This window comes from Caenorhabditis briggsae (genome assembly GCF_000004555.2).
Source record: "Caenorhabditis briggsae complete genome, chrII, whole genome shotgun sequence".
Classification (NCBI taxonomy): domain Eukaryota; kingdom Metazoa; phylum Nematoda; class Chromadorea; order Rhabditida; family Rhabditidae; genus Caenorhabditis; species Caenorhabditis briggsae.
This window is the reverse complement of record NC_013486.2, coordinates 14,021,536-14,038,215: the sequence shown is the minus strand read 5'-3', so window position 1 is coordinate 14,038,215 and position 16,680 is coordinate 14,021,536. Positions and strand designations below refer to the sequence as shown.

General features: G+C 38.3%; 7 protein-coding genes across 7 annotated transcripts in view; 3 read left to right on the top strand and 4 right to left on the bottom strand.

The window, feature by feature from the left end:
- Positions 1 to 400: 400 nt before the first annotated feature.
- On the bottom strand, positions 401 to 4,967 carry CBG07884 (the record flags this gene model as incomplete). Its single annotated transcript, XM_045243002.1, has 6 exons — positions 401 to 448; positions 830 to 1,125; positions 1,173 to 1,515; positions 1,563 to 1,769; positions 2,171 to 2,376; positions 4,949 to 4,967. 6 exons carry the CDS (start codon positions 4,965 to 4,967, stop codon positions 401 to 403), a joined length of 1,119 nt encoding a protein of 372 aa, XP_045093598.1.
- CBG07883 lies at positions 2,344 to 2,928 on the top strand (the record flags this gene model as incomplete). Its single annotated transcript, XM_002631860.1, has 1 exon — positions 2,344 to 2,928. The coding sequence occupies one exon, from the start codon at positions 2,344 to 2,346 to the stop codon at positions 2,926 to 2,928; it is 585 nt and encodes a 194-aa protein (XP_002631906.1).
- A 1,472-nt stretch (positions 4,968 to 6,439) lies between the features above and the next one.
- On the top strand, positions 6,440 to 8,040 carry CBG07882 (the record flags this gene model as incomplete). Its single annotated transcript, XM_002631859.1, has 5 exons — positions 6,440 to 6,506; positions 6,553 to 7,008; positions 7,071 to 7,409; positions 7,650 to 7,915; positions 7,966 to 8,040. 5 exons carry the CDS (start codon positions 6,440 to 6,442, stop codon positions 8,038 to 8,040), a joined length of 1,203 nt encoding a protein of 400 aa, XP_002631905.1.
- Positions 8,041 to 8,555: 515 nt separating this feature from the next.
- On the top strand, positions 8,556 to 10,358 carry CBG07881 (the record flags this gene model as incomplete). The annotated part of the gene is made up of 4 exons (XM_002631858.1): positions 8,556 to 8,897; positions 9,103 to 9,288; positions 9,340 to 9,972; positions 10,020 to 10,358. The coding sequence occupies 4 exons, from the start codon at positions 8,556 to 8,558 to the stop codon at positions 10,356 to 10,358; spliced, it is 1,500 nt and encodes a 499-aa protein (XP_002631904.1).
- A 30-nt stretch (positions 10,359 to 10,388) lies between these two features.
- On the bottom strand, positions 10,389 to 12,749 carry CBG25720 (the record flags this gene model as incomplete). The annotated part of the gene is given in 4 exon segments (XM_045243001.1): positions 10,389 to 10,539; positions 11,229 to 11,238; positions 12,573 to 12,621; positions 12,636 to 12,749. 4 exon segments carry the CDS (start codon positions 12,747 to 12,749, stop codon positions 10,389 to 10,391), a joined length of 324 nt encoding a protein of 107 aa, XP_045098730.1.
- A 275-nt stretch (positions 12,750 to 13,024) lies between these two features.
- Positions 13,025 to 15,214, bottom strand: CBG25719 (the record flags this gene model as incomplete). The annotated part of the gene is made up of 3 exons (XM_045243000.1): positions 13,025 to 13,471; positions 14,766 to 14,876; positions 15,074 to 15,214. The coding sequence occupies 3 exons, from the start codon at positions 15,212 to 15,214 to the stop codon at positions 13,025 to 13,027; spliced, it is 699 nt and encodes a 232-aa protein (XP_045098729.1).
- A 998-nt stretch (positions 15,215 to 16,212) lies between these two features.
- CBG07878 overlaps positions 16,213 to 16,680 on the bottom strand; it is a gene marked incomplete at both ends in the record, with an annotated part of 1,790 nt that continues 1,322 nt past the window's right edge. Inside the window, one exon of the mRNA XM_045242999.1 lies at positions 16,213 to 16,614. Within this exon, the coding sequence (XP_045093597.1) occupies positions 16,213 to 16,614 (402 nt within the window). The remainder of the gene's footprint in view (positions 16,615 to 16,680) is intronic.

The window sequence follows — 16,680 nt, the reverse complement described above, 5'->3', positions numbered from 1 at the left end:
ACTTTTCAATGATTTTTATTGTTTTCATGCATTTTTTTAAAATGAAATTCGTCGAAAAATCGAAAAAATAGACCAGAAAATATACCATAAACACTCTAATAGAACGCCACCCCTAACTTTCCGCTTTGAGGGCATAAATCTCAGTTTCTATAACAGATATCAAAAAGTGATAAACTAACAAATTGTTTATTATGATATCAGCAATATTTTATCAGTTAACAAGATTTTGATATCTTCTGAAGGAACCGAGATATATGACCTCAAAGTTGAAGAGGCTGGGTGTCGTTCTATTAGAGGGTTTACGGTATTTTGAGACTATTTTCTGTACTCCAAATTCAACCAAAAGTATACACATTCAATTTATTTTCAAAAAACCAGTTTCGAATTATCCATATTTTGTTTAATTCGCCTCCCGCATCACATAAATACTTTCCAACGGTTCGGTGGCCTGAAAATTAACCCTAATTACTCCTGCTGCTCTAATAAGAGTCAATTATCTCGGTTCCTGTGAGAGAAATCAAAAATTTGTCAACTGATTAAATGTTGCTGATAAGATGATAAACTTTTTATCAGTTGACAGATTTTTGATATCTTTCAGAGGAACCTAGATTGAGCTTGAAGTTGACGATTTCGAGACAGTCTTTTGGAGCCACACTGTCAAGTTTGAGCTCAATTATCTCGGTTCCTACGAGAGATATCAAAAATCTGTCAATTGATAAAATATTGCTGATAACATACTGAACGTTTTATCAGTTGAGAGATTTTTAATATCTCTTGTGGGAACCGAGATAATTAAGCTCGAACTGAAGGGTAGGCTTCTACAACCTACCACTTCATTCCGTTCAATAATTTCCAAAAGTTGTCTCCTCCACTCTTGGCTAGACTCCAAGTCAAACGGACACCTATCAATTTTTACATCAGTGTCCGGTTTCATAGTCATAGCTCTTAAATGTGGACAACATTCATGCCAATCAAATAAATTCAGCCTTTCCACATCTCTATAAACTTCCACACAACCACAAATCTCTTTCAGCTCCTCTAGTTGGTTATATTGGTCTTCTAGGCAATCAATTATGCGTTCGATCACCTTTTCCTTGATAATAGGCCGTCCGATAAGCTTGGGTTCTGAATAGAGCGCATTTGCCAGTTTTCCAATTTGTGGTATAAAGTACCTGGACAATTCTCTTCGGTATACAATGGATAATGAAGGCTTGCCCAATAAATAGCATCCCTGCCTATCAGATCTAACCGCATCTTTCTTAACTTGCATTTTTTATCCGTCAAGCAATCCAATTTGATTAACAACAGCTTATTAATGATATCCACTGTACAATGTCTAATACCATACTCTTCCACGGCCTTGGTGGTTTGGTGTCCACCATGATGCTCCAGAATACAATCCGCACAAACCGAAAAAGTGTCTACATTGACATTCATTGTCCTAACATGGAAGCACTTCTCACAGATTCGAGGATCGTCAGTGTCCTCTCCGCATTTATAACAATGTGAGGGGTTCTGAAAGAATTCTGGAAATCGAGGGATCGTGAGAAAGTGATAATTACCCTTATCAATTGCAAAACTGGTGTTGAATCACACTGATGAACATATCCATCTCCTGCTGTTCGTCTCATCATATTATCAGCACATGGAGGACACATGACATCTTTTGAGAGATTTTGGTCCTTGAGATTCTGAGCCTTCTGACAAGTCAGGCAAATTCTCAAGTTCTCAATGGAAGCACACGTGGAGCATACGCCGACTCCGGTTGCCTGGAATTCGAAGATACCGTCTTTTCTTTATTAGAAGCTCATTATCTCGGTTCCTATGCAAGATATAAAAAAGTTGTCAACTGATAAAATATGGCTGATATTTATCATGATATGGCCAACATTTTATCAGTTGACAGCTTTTTGATATCTATCATAAGAACCGAGATAATTGAGCTCAAAGTTTGGGTAAAATTCTATTAGAGCTTTTCGGTATATCAACTTTGAGCAAATTTTTCTCGGTTCCTGTAACAGATATAAAAAAGTGGTCAACTGATAAAATATGGCTGATATTATGATTAATATTTTATCAGTTAACAAGATTTTGATATCTTCTGAAGGAACTGAGATAGTTCAGCTCAAATTGCGTCGGTAAATGCGCTCCACAGGGCACAAAGACTCACCAATGTCTCCCACCACTTTCTGAACGTTGTGAACGCATTTGTCCTATAATACTCCATCTGAGTCATTGCTTCATAGTTAACGGTTCTATGGATAAATGCATTGGGTTTTGTGCAAATTGGACAGTCTCGATTTTCATCGGATATTGAGCAAGTGAGACAAATTGAGTGGCCACATGTTCCCACTATTGCTCGACGGTCTTTATCGTCTGAAAATCAAACAAAGTCAACTTTCAGCGAGTATATCTTTTTCCTATTTCTATGAAAGATATCAAAAAGCCCAGGTCCCCCGGACCCCGGATCTAGGTCACCCGGGTCTAGGTCACCCGGATCCAGATCACCCGGATCTGGGTCACCCGGATCTGGGTCACCTGGACCCAGGTCTAGGTCACCCGGACCCATGTCACTCGGATCCAGGGCACCCGGTCCCAGGTAACCCGGATCCAGAGCACCCGGATACAGGTCACCCGGATCCAGGTCTCCCGGATCCAGGTCACCCGGATCCAGGTCACCCGGATCCAGGTTACCCGGTCAGGGCCACCCGGATCCAGGTCACCCGGTCAGGGTCACCCGGATCCATGTCTCTCGGTCAGAGTCACCCGGACCCAGGTCACCCGGATCCAGGTCATCCGGACCCAGGTCACCCGGACCCAGGTCACCCGGATGCAGGTTACCCGGTCAGGGCCACCCGGATCCGGGTAACACGATCAGGGTCACCCGGATTCAGGTCACCCGGATCCAGGTCACCCGGATCCAGGTAACCCGGATCCAAGAGCCAGTACCTAGGACCTAGGACCCAGGATCCCCGGGTCACCTTCTCTGAAGCCCAGAGAAGGTGAGAACTGATTCTTTCTTTCATTTCCTTCTTCTTTTATATTATTTTCCTAGAGGTCAATGGTTTCTAAGCCAATTCACGTAGTCGTTTTTTTTTAGAATTTTAAATTGCTCTCAAAGCATTTTTTGCCACGGAGTTTCGTTTTTAATTTTTGTTTCGACACGTTTAAATAAACTTGGATTTTTACTTTTGAAATTTGAGAAACTCCTTAAAAAGATCTTCTTTTGAGCCTAATTATCTTGTTTCAAGTTTGAGATATTAAAACATTGTCAACTGATGAAATGTTTCTGATATCAAGGCAAACATTTCTGCTGTTAAAAATTTCTAGATATCTTTCACGAGAACCGAGATACATTTGGCCAAAGTTGCGAAATTATGGTTGCCATTTGTTGTCGGTTTACGCTCATCTGGGTTTAAACCTTCTGGGCTTTAGTTTATATATATATACACCAGCCATCTGTTTGAAAAATGCTTATTATATTATCACTAATAGCTTATCAGTTAACAGAATTTGGATATCTCTCACGGGAACCGAGATAAATTGGCACAAAGTTACACCCTAGGTGGTGCTAAAAAGGGAGCCCTTTCCATCGATTATTAACAAGTGGAAAACAGAAAATACCAGAAATTTCAAAAGTTTCAAATCATTTTGTAGAACTTGTGTTCTTTCAGTAAATCAACTTGAATTTTGAAAAAGCTATGCCACCGTTTCTTGACCTTTTATCACTCACCAAACAAGTTCCTTTGATTATGACTGGTCTGACAGGAATAACAAATTAGGGATTCTAAATGGATCATTTTTTCTTTTTTCAAATTTAGCAGTTTTTCCTTGCTAAGCCTAGGTATACTCGCTCAAACAAGAGAGAGTGAGAGACATAGACATAAGGAGAAAAATGAGAAACGTATCTGTTGAGTGTGTGTGGTTGTGTCATGTGTGCGGGGTCTCCGCGAGAATGCAACAACGAAAAATCGAAAAGAAGAAGACATTTTTGTTTTTTGCCATCAAAAACTGTGAGCTCAATTATTTCGATTCACTCAGAAGATAGCAAAACTCTGTCAACTAAGAAATTGTTTATCATAATATCAGCAATATTTTATCAGTTGACAGATTTTTGATACCTCTCATATGAACCGAGATAATTGAGCTCAAATTGTACATATAGTGTGGGCACTTATTAGAGCGTTTACGGCGAAGATTGAGGAAACCGGAGCACTAGGACCAACATGTCAGGCTGGGAAATGGAAGTTTTTTTCAGGATTTGAAGGGTCACATATCATTGTAATAGGTAATTGTACTTGTGTTTGTTGTAAGCCCGAGTTAAAAAAGTTTTATTGAACAAGAAACTTCAGAGTTTAGAATTTCGTAAAGTATTCGGTTCACGAAAGGTAGCTGGATTTATTGGAGGCAACAAGTTTCGCGAGAAAACTTCTCCCGTCTTAAGATCCTTGATCTCCATTGTGCCACTGGGCCACATGCTCGACGGCCTTTATTGTCTGAAAATGCAACAGTATCAGCAATTTGGACCGAGCATATCTCGTCTCAAAGTTGGCAGCTTGTTACAATAAACAATGCTGTGAAAATAAAGTAGCTTTAGCCCCATATATCTTGCTTCCTATAAAAGATAAAAAGTGGTCAACTGATAAAATGTTTATCATATTATCACTAACATTTTTTTTAGTGAACTGATTTTTGATATCTTTTACAGGAACCGACATAAATTGGCTCAAAGTTACACCCTAGGTAGTGTTAAAAGGATCACCTACATATCGTTTGAAAGTAGAAAATACCGGAATTCTCAAAAGTTTTATATCATTTTGAAGTTTTTTCCACCTCTAGAATTTATTTTTTGTTTCAATCAAAAATGTTATATTTAAGGTACCATTCTTTCTTTGTAATCACTCACCAAACAAGTTCCTTTGAATAGAAATGGGTTCACATGTGTCACAGATTTCCAAATGGATCATTTCTGTCTTAGAATTTCTCAGTTTTTTAATTGCTAAACCTAGGGATACTCACTCAAACGAGAGAGAAATAGTGAGAGACATAGACACTGTGAGAAGTGTTTGTGTCATATGTGCGGGGTCTCTGCGAGAACGCAACAAAGAAAAATCGAAGAGAAATTTCAGTTTTCATGCCACCAGTGTCCTAGAAAAAGAAGAAAATTCTTCCAAGAGTGAAAACTAATATAATATTTTTTTAAAAAGTTCAATTTTTTATTGAAAAAAATATTTTATGGAATTCCATAACCTTAAATCACAACGGGATATGTGCTATTTATTGGACAGATTTTTATTATTCATTGCATACCAAAAAGAACTCTCCAGGTGCATTCATACATGTTTTAACATTGGCAAACGTTCTTTATTCAGAATCTAAAATAATCGGACCGCCTATTCTTCATGAACATCTTGTCAAACGCATAATTGATTGCCTAGAAGACCAGTACAATCAACTTGAACAGCTGGAAGAAACTTGTGAGTGTGTGGAAGTCTATAGAGATGTCAAAAGATTGAATCTTCTCAATGTGCATCGATCTCCCCCGCATTTCGAAGCGATGTGTATGAAAATGGGCTCCCAACTAAAAATTGATTATCTCGGTTCCTATGACAAATATAAAAATTGTGTCAATTGATAAAATATTTCTGATAATATGATGATTAATTGATTCGTTGACAATTTTGTCTCATTTTTTGAAAGAGCCGAGATAATTTGCCTCAAAGTACAAATTTTAGGAAGTCATGCTATTAGAGTGTTTACAGTAATTCGTAAGCGCAACGATTCGGCGGTGCAAAGAGTACACAGCGATTTAGGCGTAAAAACACAAAAGCGGGGGAACAAAATTCGATATTATCAGTTATTTTTTACCACTCAATCGGTTTTTTCACCCTTCGAATTATTTGCCTTATTAGTAGAAACCTTTTTTGCTCTCTTTACAAGGCGTCACAAGAGTTCATTGGCAGGCATCCGAACCATTGGAAACTATTGTTGTGATAAACGATGAAGGTGAAAAAGCTGAAAAAGAAGCCCTCTCAAGCCGTCAATATTGTTTGTCGACAACAAAATTAGTTCGATTCGTCTGAAAGATATCAAAAGCTTGACAACTGATAAATTGTTTACTATAATATCATCTATTTTTCATCAGTTGACACTATTTGTTTCAAGTCCTTTATCAAAAATGAGATATATGGTACCTAAGTAAACGGTTTGAAACCATATAAAATCGGTTTGAAATATAAGGAACCGAGATAATTGAAGTTAAAATAACTACGATTCTTTTTTGTTGTTCACAGTCAAGTCGTTCTCTTCTTGTTGATGTTGATTTTCTTTTCCATCCGTCGTTGTCTCTTTCTCTTCACTCTTCCTATACGAATTTCGCAATATTTCCCCTTCCTCAGCCTAAACCTTCTCTTCCGTTTGTTTAATTTTTTACCCAAAAATGCTCCATCTGGAATCGCTAATTTGCTATTCATGCAAAACGGACAATAATAAAATCACACTGTTTGGTTAGCTCCAATTATCAGGATTCTATATCCGTATAAACTTTTACAGATAACGATTCGCGGCGAGCATTTGTAGGCTCCTGTGGTCATTCGATATGCTTAACCTGCGCAAAATCAAACCCCCACCAAAAGTGTCCAAAGTGCCAGAAAAACGGTGCATTTGAAAATGGAACCATCAATTTTAGTTCATCAGACATAATCGAGAACTATGAGAAAAATGTGTTTGACATTATTCGGAAATCGACGCACAGCTCGGTGAGCGGGGTGTCTGGAGAGAGAGAGAGAGAGAGAGAGAGAGAGAGAGAGAGAAAGAGAGAAAGAGATAGAGAGATAGTGGAAAATCGAGCATTTCAGAATTCAAGTTCCGGATTTTGTTCCGAATGCGGTGCAAACGAGTTGTTGAGAATGTGTGAAACATGTTTTTCCAAAAAACTCATAGAGACTCGCCGTCTGTCCAAATATGCCATATGTGTTCACTGTGCAACTTCATTTAAATACATCAATGGTGAACTTAAACTCCTTAGTCAGGTATTACAGCAATACCATTATTAAAAATTTAATTTAAAGGCTGTCAGGGTTCCGAAGAATGCGAATACTGTAAAGACCCTAATTCATCCAACATTTTATGGAACATGGAACACCTGGACATGGATAGTTTCAAACTTTGCGCGGATTGTGTTTTAAATGATCATCAGGAGCACAGAACCTTCAAAATTTCCCCTCAAACAGAATCATTTTTCTATTTTGATGTACCAGTGATTAGAAATGAGACGTCGATCCCAATACTTTCCGAACTGCTCAAGAAAAAACTGCACGTGCCACATGACAAGACAAAGTGCGAGTTGAGATATATGCGAATGCAGGCGAGCGCTGAGAAAGTAATTCAGGCACTTTATGGCCGGCTTGGTTAGTTTGAAGGAATTCTCTGCGAGAAAAATACATATTTTTCTCTAATAGAAGCTCACCACTTTCAACTCAAATATCTCGGTTTCTTCAAAAGACATCGAAATGTGGTCAACTGAAGAATTGATTATCATAACATCACCAATATTTTACCAATTGGCAGATTTTTTATATCTTTCGAATTAACCGAGATAATTGGGATCAAAGATAGGGTGAGCTTCTATTACGGTATAATGATTTCAGGAGAGCACACTAAAGAAATATCTAAAGAAATATCTTGCTTGGAGTTACAATATAACGACTACCATCTATTGAATGAAACGTGTGCATGTGTGAAAGTTTGGAAGAATATAGTGGATTCGAATGCCGTTGACGTTTTTGGGAATTGTCCTCATTTTGATTCATTGGTTAAAAAGAATAAAGATTTGACAGAAGGATGTCCGTGGCACTATGAGTCCAGTGAGAATGAGAAGAAAGAACTGATGGAGATTATTGAGAAAGGGGAGGATGTGAGTGGAATACTTGAGTCTCGTGAAGAAAATCGAGAAAAAAATTTCAGCAAAAATCTCCACTCAATCTGGAACTGGTAGTCGAAGATATTCTCGATGGAGTACGGCTGCAAACTGGTCATTAAGACTCATCAGACTTTTTTTCTAACTTATTCCAGTTTTGCTTTGTATCCCTGTTTACCTTCCCAACCTACCGTGTTTGCTCTATTAAAATCCGGTCTTATACTTGAGCTCAATTATCTCGCTTCCTTTAAAAGGTATCAAAAATCTGTCAACTAATAACATTTTTATCATAATATCACAAATCTTTTATCAGTTGTCACATTTTTTATATCTCCCATAGGAACCGAAATAATCGAGATCAAAGGGCATGGTATTTGCCACGCCTTCAAACAAATGACTGGTGCGCCTTTAATTTATTTTTAAAACAATTTTTCTAAATAAAATGATGGTTATGGTGTCGATGCCACATTTTTTAAACAATTCCTCATTCCAATATCTCTTTCTCTTTCCCTCACCCTTTGTCTCCCTTCCACCACATTTTTCTTTCCTTTGTTCTTTTACTTTTTTCTCTCATGAAACTGATAACTTGAAACAAAAATGGTTAAACTGGAGTCCTTGATTTGTCATGCTTGTCGAGATGGAACGAAATCTAATTTATTCGGTGACAATTCTTTCTTACTGTTTCTTATCTTCCAATCCAAAAACTTCAGACGACGAGAATTGTCGAGCTGTCTCTGGAACCTGCGGTCATTCGGTTTGTGAAGTCTGCGTGGATTCTGATCCAAAAATGAAATGTCCAATTTGTTTCCGAAAAGAGGCATTTATTGGAAGGAATATCAACTATGGAGCACTGGGATTTCGGAAAGAATATGAGAAAAATGTGTTCGATGTGATCAGGAAGTGGTACGAAATTCTAACCAGTATGAAGGCAACACTGGAAAATTCTATAGCCTACGGATCATCGGATTATGGGAAAGAGGTGAGAGCGAACTTTGAGATTATGTATCTCGGTTCCTGTGCAAGATATCAAAACTTTGCCAACTGATAAAATGTTTGTGATAATACGATGAGCATTTTATCTGTTGACAACTTTTTGCTTTCTTGTGCAGGACCAGAGAAATATGGGTTCAAAGTTAACGGTTTGGTTGCCTACTATTCGAGTGTTTTCATAATTCCTCTTTCAGATTCAATCTCTTGGTTATTGCGCAAAATGTTCCGATTGTACCAATTTGAAAGTCTGTCTAACTTGCAAGTTCTCTCGACCATACATTGGGATGTATTTTGCTGATTATGCAGTCTGTGATGATTGTGCTTCGAAGGAGTACGGTAATAAAGACATGGATAATATCTTGGATTATGAGGGTGTGAAGGTTTGGTCTTTTAGGAAAAATAAACAAAACTTCAAGTTTACACTTTTCCAGAACCCAATTCAATGCCATCTGTGCTCTAAGCAAACGAAGGCTCCCAAATTCCATGGACCACTTTTGAAACGAGAAATGGATGATCCAGACTCAAGATTTAACTTTTGCTCTGACTGTATTTTGGAGCACCATAAGGGTCATGATGAATATGTCAAGTGGCCATGTGATGGAATGAATCAAAGAGATAAGATTCTGGAAACAGCTGCTGGAATAATGGAGACCCTGTTGAGAGGGAAACTTGAAATCGAGGAGAACAACATAAAGTGTCGATTGAGATATAAACGAATGATGTTGACAAGTAGTGAGCTGATGAAACTCGCAAAGGATCCAGCGGCACATCTTGAGGATGTTCATAACAATTTTTTTCAGGAAGGAACCTTCGAAAAAACTTTATCTAGTCTGGAAATTCAGTACGAACAAATCCAACAATTGAAGGCTGAATGTCAATGTGTGTCCCTTTGGAATCAAGTCGTCGAATTGAACATTTTCGAATCAAAAGGAAGGTCTCCACATTTTCATTCAATGGCTGACAAAGCACATTTGGAGCAGAGAATTGATGTTTGTCCTCATGATTTGAAATCCAGTGCACCCGAGAAACGATCTTTGATGAATCTCATTGATAGAGGAGAGAAAGTGAGTGACCTATTATATAAAGCATTTAAAGAACCCGAAGGTTACAGTTAACCACCCCTTTCCAAATGGAAATTCGTCGAGAAGTCAGACGAAGTCGTTTGCGATACGTTTACTATTTTCCCACCAACGAAACCGAAATTCAGAAAATCAATCCTGAATGCTCCAAAGTTGCATTTTTGAGAGAATGGCGTAAGAAAATGCATGAGGAAGCCAAGAAATGGTATTTAGAGAATGGTCCCGGCTGTCTTCAATACTTCAAAGAAGATGGCACAGTGGAGTTCAAGGATCTTAAGACGGGAGAAGTTTTCTCGCTGAGTTGGTTGCCTTCACCGAATCCAGCTACCCTTTTTGACATAGAAACTTTTCTTGACAATTTTAAATCCTGATTTTTCTTATTCAATAAAAGCTTTATTAATTCACGTAAAATTCAATACTAAGACAAGTACAACAATTAAAATACTCTTTGACACTCCAGATCCAGAAGGAACTTCACAAAGACCACTCTCACCCTCTGGTCTCTCTGATGGACATTTTGATCCTAGTTCTCCTCTTTCCTTACCATCCGATCTGAAAAATGTAATTATTAAAATCCAAAAAAGGTTTTAACACATCACAAACCCTTTATCAATTATATCACAGGTCAAATGCGAACGGATCCGTTTCGGTGTCCACTAGGTTTTATATCCGTAACGGGTCCGTTACGGGCAGTTTCGCGAATCTGAGTTCGCGAACGGATCCGTTTTTTCAGCATTCGCAATCGGACAGGATACGGAGTTCGCGACCGGACCGGATACGGATGCAGCTGGAGGTCGAGAGATAGCTCCCATGCCCATTCGCGAGCGGATCCGTTCCGGATGGCCGAGTTGTGAGGGACTAGCTTTCTCTTACCTCTTCCATCATATTTTTGCATCATTTATTTGCATTTTAAACCTATTTTTGCCGTTTTCTCTCACTTTTCCTGGCAAATATGTTGATTTTTGACAATGATTTTTTTTTCGAAAGACGATTCTACAAGGAAAAAAGGTTTGTAACACAAATTTATTCTTCGAAACACAGGTTTTGTTATAGGTATCACTTAACCTTTTCGTGAGCAAAATGACCGAAAATGATTGATTCGAGGCTCGCGTTTGCTCCAGGAAAGATGCTTGACGAATGTAAGTATAAAATACGCTAATTTTCGAAACAATGACTTTTCCACTTTTCAGCAATGGACATCTATAGAGCAAGCCGATTCCAACGTTAAAAACGAGAAAAACTTCTTGGACACTGTCAGGTAGCAATGATGTTTTTATCTATTTACAGTTTTAATTTCAGAGTTAGACTCAGAACTTCAAAATTTAAAAAACCTCTAACAAGATCTTCAAAATTGAAGTTTTCGAACTTCGGAATTTCCAACAGAAGTTCTGTAAATTTTGAATACTGTACTTCCTCTAATACATAGAAACCCACCCGCAAAGTGTTTCGAAAAAATAGAAGACCGCCCTCTAATACATAGAAGCCCATGAGCTTCAACCAACCCTGAATTTCAAATTTTGAGTCTCAGAATCGCATAAATTCAGAATTTTGGAATTTAGAAGTGCAGAATGAAAGTTTCGAATTTTTCAATGAATTTCAGAATTCTTAACTTCCGAATTGTCAAATTTCTGTTTTTTTGAAAATATATTGCTGAGAAACAGAAGCCGACCCTCTAATGAAAGTCCACCTTGAAAAAGAAGTTGAAAAATAGAAGTTCATGGACTTCTATCAGAGGAAATACGGTATCTTAAAATCTCTAATTCCTAATACACTGAATTTCACAATTTCCAATTTCGAGGTCCAGAATAAACGTGTAGAAACGTTTTTATAAGATTACGGGTACTCTAACCGGAGGCGAGGAGGTTCAGCCCCGAAGGGGCGCAAACCGACTGGTTAATATTATATTCAACATAAATTCCCTGTAAGGACAATGAATGATAGAGAAGAGGATCCAAATGAAATCATTCCGTATTTTAAGCCATTTCAAAGTCATTTTTCAATCATTTTGAGATCCGTTTTGCCATTTCTCACCCATCTTTGAGCCGGACGAAGAACTGACGAGAAACGGACGAAAAACGGACGAAAAACAGATGAAAAACGGACAATGAACGGACGAAAAGTGGACGAGAAATGGCCGACCGAATTAGTTTCCGCGTTTAGGTGCCAGAGAGTGATTGCGTACTCAGCAGCGATCGGTCAGCTCGGTCGGCGGTCGATCGACCAGCCACTAGTTTCCCGACCAAATAGATGCCTTACAACAGACAGATAGATGACGGACAAAAAACGGACGAAAAATGGATGAGAAACGAATGGAAAACGGACGAGAAACGGACGAAAAATAGACGAAGAACGGGCGAAGAACGGGCGAAGAACGGGCGGAGAATGGGCGAAGAAGGGAAAACTGACAGCCGGTCGAATTCGTGCATTTGCGCGTCTAAGCGCCAGAGAGTGTTTGCGTACACAGCACTGATCGGTCAGCCCGGTCGGCTGAGTCTGCAGTCGGTCGGTCGGCTAAATTTCCCGACCGAACGGATGCCTTACAACAGACAGACAGATGGCGGACAATGAACGGACGACTGACGGACTATCAGTTAACCAATGAACATCTATCCTTTGTTTTGCCCTAAACTTGACCTACCTCCTGGAACGAGATACATAAACTGAATAACATATTTCGCGATTTCGATCCATGGATTATAGGAATCATCACAATCAAAAACTATCGGATCATCATCGTTGGTAATATTGAGAACAAAAACCATTTTTTTTGTTTTTCAGAAAAATGAAAAAAGAAGAAAGAAGATGATAAATATAATATGAGTTTTGGTTTGAGAGATTTTGATTATAGTATGCTGATTCCAGGTAAATAAGCTTTAAAGCTTTATAAAGTGGTTTTTGATTGTTGGATAAGCGGACATCTGGTCAAACAGATTCGAAGAGAGAATTTATTACGACATTTTTGGACATAGTTATACACGTTTAAGTACACGAAAAATCACAGCAAAGGACCCGTATCAAAATACAAATGTTCTTAAAATTAGGTCCTTTGAAAAGCTCTCTCATACTGTCGGATGTACCGATATTGATCCTTTTGGAAGATGTAGTACAGCTTCTCATCCTCCACAAACACTTCCACTCTCATCACCTCCATCCCATCGGATTGCCTTCGGTGGCTAGTGACCAATCGATCCTTATCGACGTACATCATCTTCCTGGTCCCTTCGATGTCCCCGTTTGTCTCCAAACCAATCGTCTCCACACTTTTTTGATGATTGTGCCCAGTGAAGAGCACCGAATGGAGGTTGAATCCATCCAATTTGTACCACATGTATTTGTACATGAAGGCTGGGGCGTATGGGGTGATTGTGGTTGATGGGTGGACTTCTTGGTTCGGAAGCACTCTCCAGGTTCCGAAAATGTTGGTGAGTGCCGCGGGAACTTGATGGACAGATTCGGAGCGCGAGGCTTCTTCGAGTTTTTGGAGCTGAAATTAGATGGTTGATAAGGGTTACGATTTGAGGTGTTGATGACGTTTTAAGCGATATTTGTGAAGACAAAAACAATATTTTTGGGTTTCTGCGGAATCCGTAGCTACGCAGTCATTTCTAGTCGGACCGTTAAGAAAGGGTCCCTATGTTTTTACTTTAACCCGATTCAGCTCGTTCCCTGTGAAAGCTATCGAAAATCTTTCAACTGATAAAATATTGCTGATATTATGATAAATAATTTATCAGTTTGCACATTTGTTATATCTCTTGTAGAAACCAAGATATTGGGGGTCAAAGCAAACGTTTTGGAAGGCACTGAAGCAGTTAATGGTAACTTTGAGTTATATTATCTCGGTTTCAATAAGAGACATCAAAAAACGGTCAAATAATAAAATGATGGTGACATTAGGACAAACGTTTTATTAGTTGAAAACATTTTGGTACCTCTTACAGTAACCGATATAATTGAGCTCAAAGTGCACATAGAAAACTTTAGAATTTTTTCGCTGATCCTTGTTTCAAACGCGTATACCTCACGACGCATAAAAGCTATCAGAAAGATGTTAACTACTAATTTGTAGTTTATAAAACTTATCATTTTTATGTTTTTACTACTTTTTTGTATTTCTTCTCCTTCTTGAGATATGCCTATGCAAATGAAGACGTGCTCGCGACACACAGGAAAGGGACAAAGAGACGCAGAGTAGGAAAGTATTTTGCAAAAAGGCATTGGTCATGTTTTGCAGGATTTATGCCGCTGAACATAGAACAGACGAAATTATGTATACAAAATTATTAGAAATCAATTTATATTTGAAAATTCGTCTTCTCTCTTTTTTTTTTTTTGAAAAATCATGTTCTCGTAAACAGTAGCCCGTGCATTTTTGGACACTTTAAGCTCAATTATCTCGGTTCTTTCAAAAGATATTTAAAATCTTAAACTAATAAAATGTTTATCATAGATTCAACAACATTTTATCAGTTGACAGATTTTCAATATCTCTCCCAGGAGCCGAGACAATTGATCTCAAAGTTGAAAGTTTGAATTGGTTTCTATTAGAGAAAATACGGTAAATTAGAATTTTTTGAGTACATCCCACATAATCAAAAAAAGGTGTAGGTTATCAGTTTGAAGTCTGTGAATTTTAGTTTTTGTAGTTGGACCCTCGTTTCTACCCCTATTTCTTCTTGAGATTATAGGTCTTCCTAGAAAGACGTGCGCATACACAAATACACACGTCCCAACAGACGACCCCGGAAAAAGAGAGACGCAGATAGAAAGACACTCACCACTTCATTATGCTCCTTCTCGATATTGTTCAACTCCTGTTGGATTCCACTGAACTCCATCACATTTCTTGAAGACGATGTTCCTGGCTCCTGAACGTCCATGTCGGTCACCTAAAATTTTTTGAAAATTTTGCCTATTATGTAACTTTGACCCAATTTATCTTATCTCCTGTGAAAGATATCAAATAATGATCAACTGATAAGATTTAGAAAAAATCATGATAAACAGTTTGTTAGTTAAACATTTTTTGATATCTTCCGCAAGAACCGAGATAATTTTGGTCATAATTGAAAGCATAAAAACCCACCAACTGCAGAATCTGATTCATTCCGCTGGTTTCTTGCTGTCGTTGTTGGACTTGTGCCAAGAAACCTTCATCAGTGATGGACTGGCCCAAGTCCTCACCGTCGAGTTGGGTTTCCATGGAATCGTCGTTCTCGTCGTCCATTTTTTTATGCTGAGTAATAGAAATGAACTCAACAAAAGAGGAAAAAAAAGAGGAAGGAAAAAAGAGACGTCACTGCCTGCCAAGCGAGGGTGGCCGTTTGGTGGACCAAAGGGTGTGGGGTGTTCGTTTAAAATAAGTGGGTGAGGATGACCTTAGTCTCTCTCTCTCTCTCTCTCTCTCTCTCTCTCTCTCCTGGCAAGGCTGTGTGAATAAGAAGGCAGACGTTGCAAGGGGGGAAAAAGACAAAGAAGAAGAAGAAGGATGCGCAAGAATTATGATGGATTAATTATGATGAATGTGTGTATGGGAAAAAGAGATAAGATATAAAAAATGGTGAACATGAAAAAACAGCCTTCAGAATTTTCGAATTTTATAGTTTTCTGGAATTTTAGAAATTCAGAAATTCAGAAATTCAGAAATTCAGAAATTCAGAAATTCAGAAATTCAGAAATTCAGAAATTCAGAAATTCAGAAATTCAGAAATTCAGAAATTCAGAAATTCAGAAATTCAGAAATTCAGAAATTCAGAAATTCAGAAATTCAGAAATTCAGAAATTCAGAAATTCAGAAATTCAGAAATTCAGAAATTCAGAAATTCAGAAATTCAGAAATTCAGAAATTCAGAAATTCAGAAATTCAGAAATTCAGAAATTCAGAAATTCAGAAATTCAGAAATTCAGAAATTCAGAAAATATTAAAATAAAATACATCCAATTAAAAGTACTGTACCTTTTCCAGAACTAACACCGCTACTAGTGTTTCTTTTGGACGGAAAGCCTGTCTTCTTCTCTTTCTTCTCAGTTCCATCATTTCCTTTGCATATCTGTTGAGTACTGAAGTAGTACCTGGTTACTGGTCAGATTCAGAAATTGAATGTTACAAGCGTTTTTCAAATGAAACATCTGGTGAAATGTATAATGTGTTGCCATCGGTAGCGGTTAATAATAACAAGGTTTATTAGATAGAAATTATACAATTACAGAGAGAACTACATGACTCTACCCCTCTAACCTCTGATAAGAGAAGGAAACATACAAAACAAAAGAAAACCAAATTCGCTCTCCCTTCTTCTCAGCAATTCTTTTTGATCTTCGTGGTCCTTGCCCACATTGGTGTCTCTCAATTCCGTCTTCAACCTTCGGGCCAGGCAGTCCTCTCACTTCGTCTTTGTGCGCTGTTCTAATGATCTTCCTGTCATCAGCGAAATGAACGTTCTTTCCTTTGATCTCGAGCACTTTGAACGGGCCTTTGAGCTTCGGAGCCAGCTTGTTCTCGGGTTGTTGTCGTTGCACCAAAATGCTGTCTCCGGCTTTCAATTGTCTCTCATTGATCCTGCCATACTGGGGTGAAGTCTTCTTGTTCTTTTCCCTGCATTGTTCCCAGAGTAGCTGTAGTCGGTTCTGCAATTTCGAATTGTAGTCCTCGCCGTAGTGATAACGGGTCTTCAGAACGTTGTTCTCAGGGAT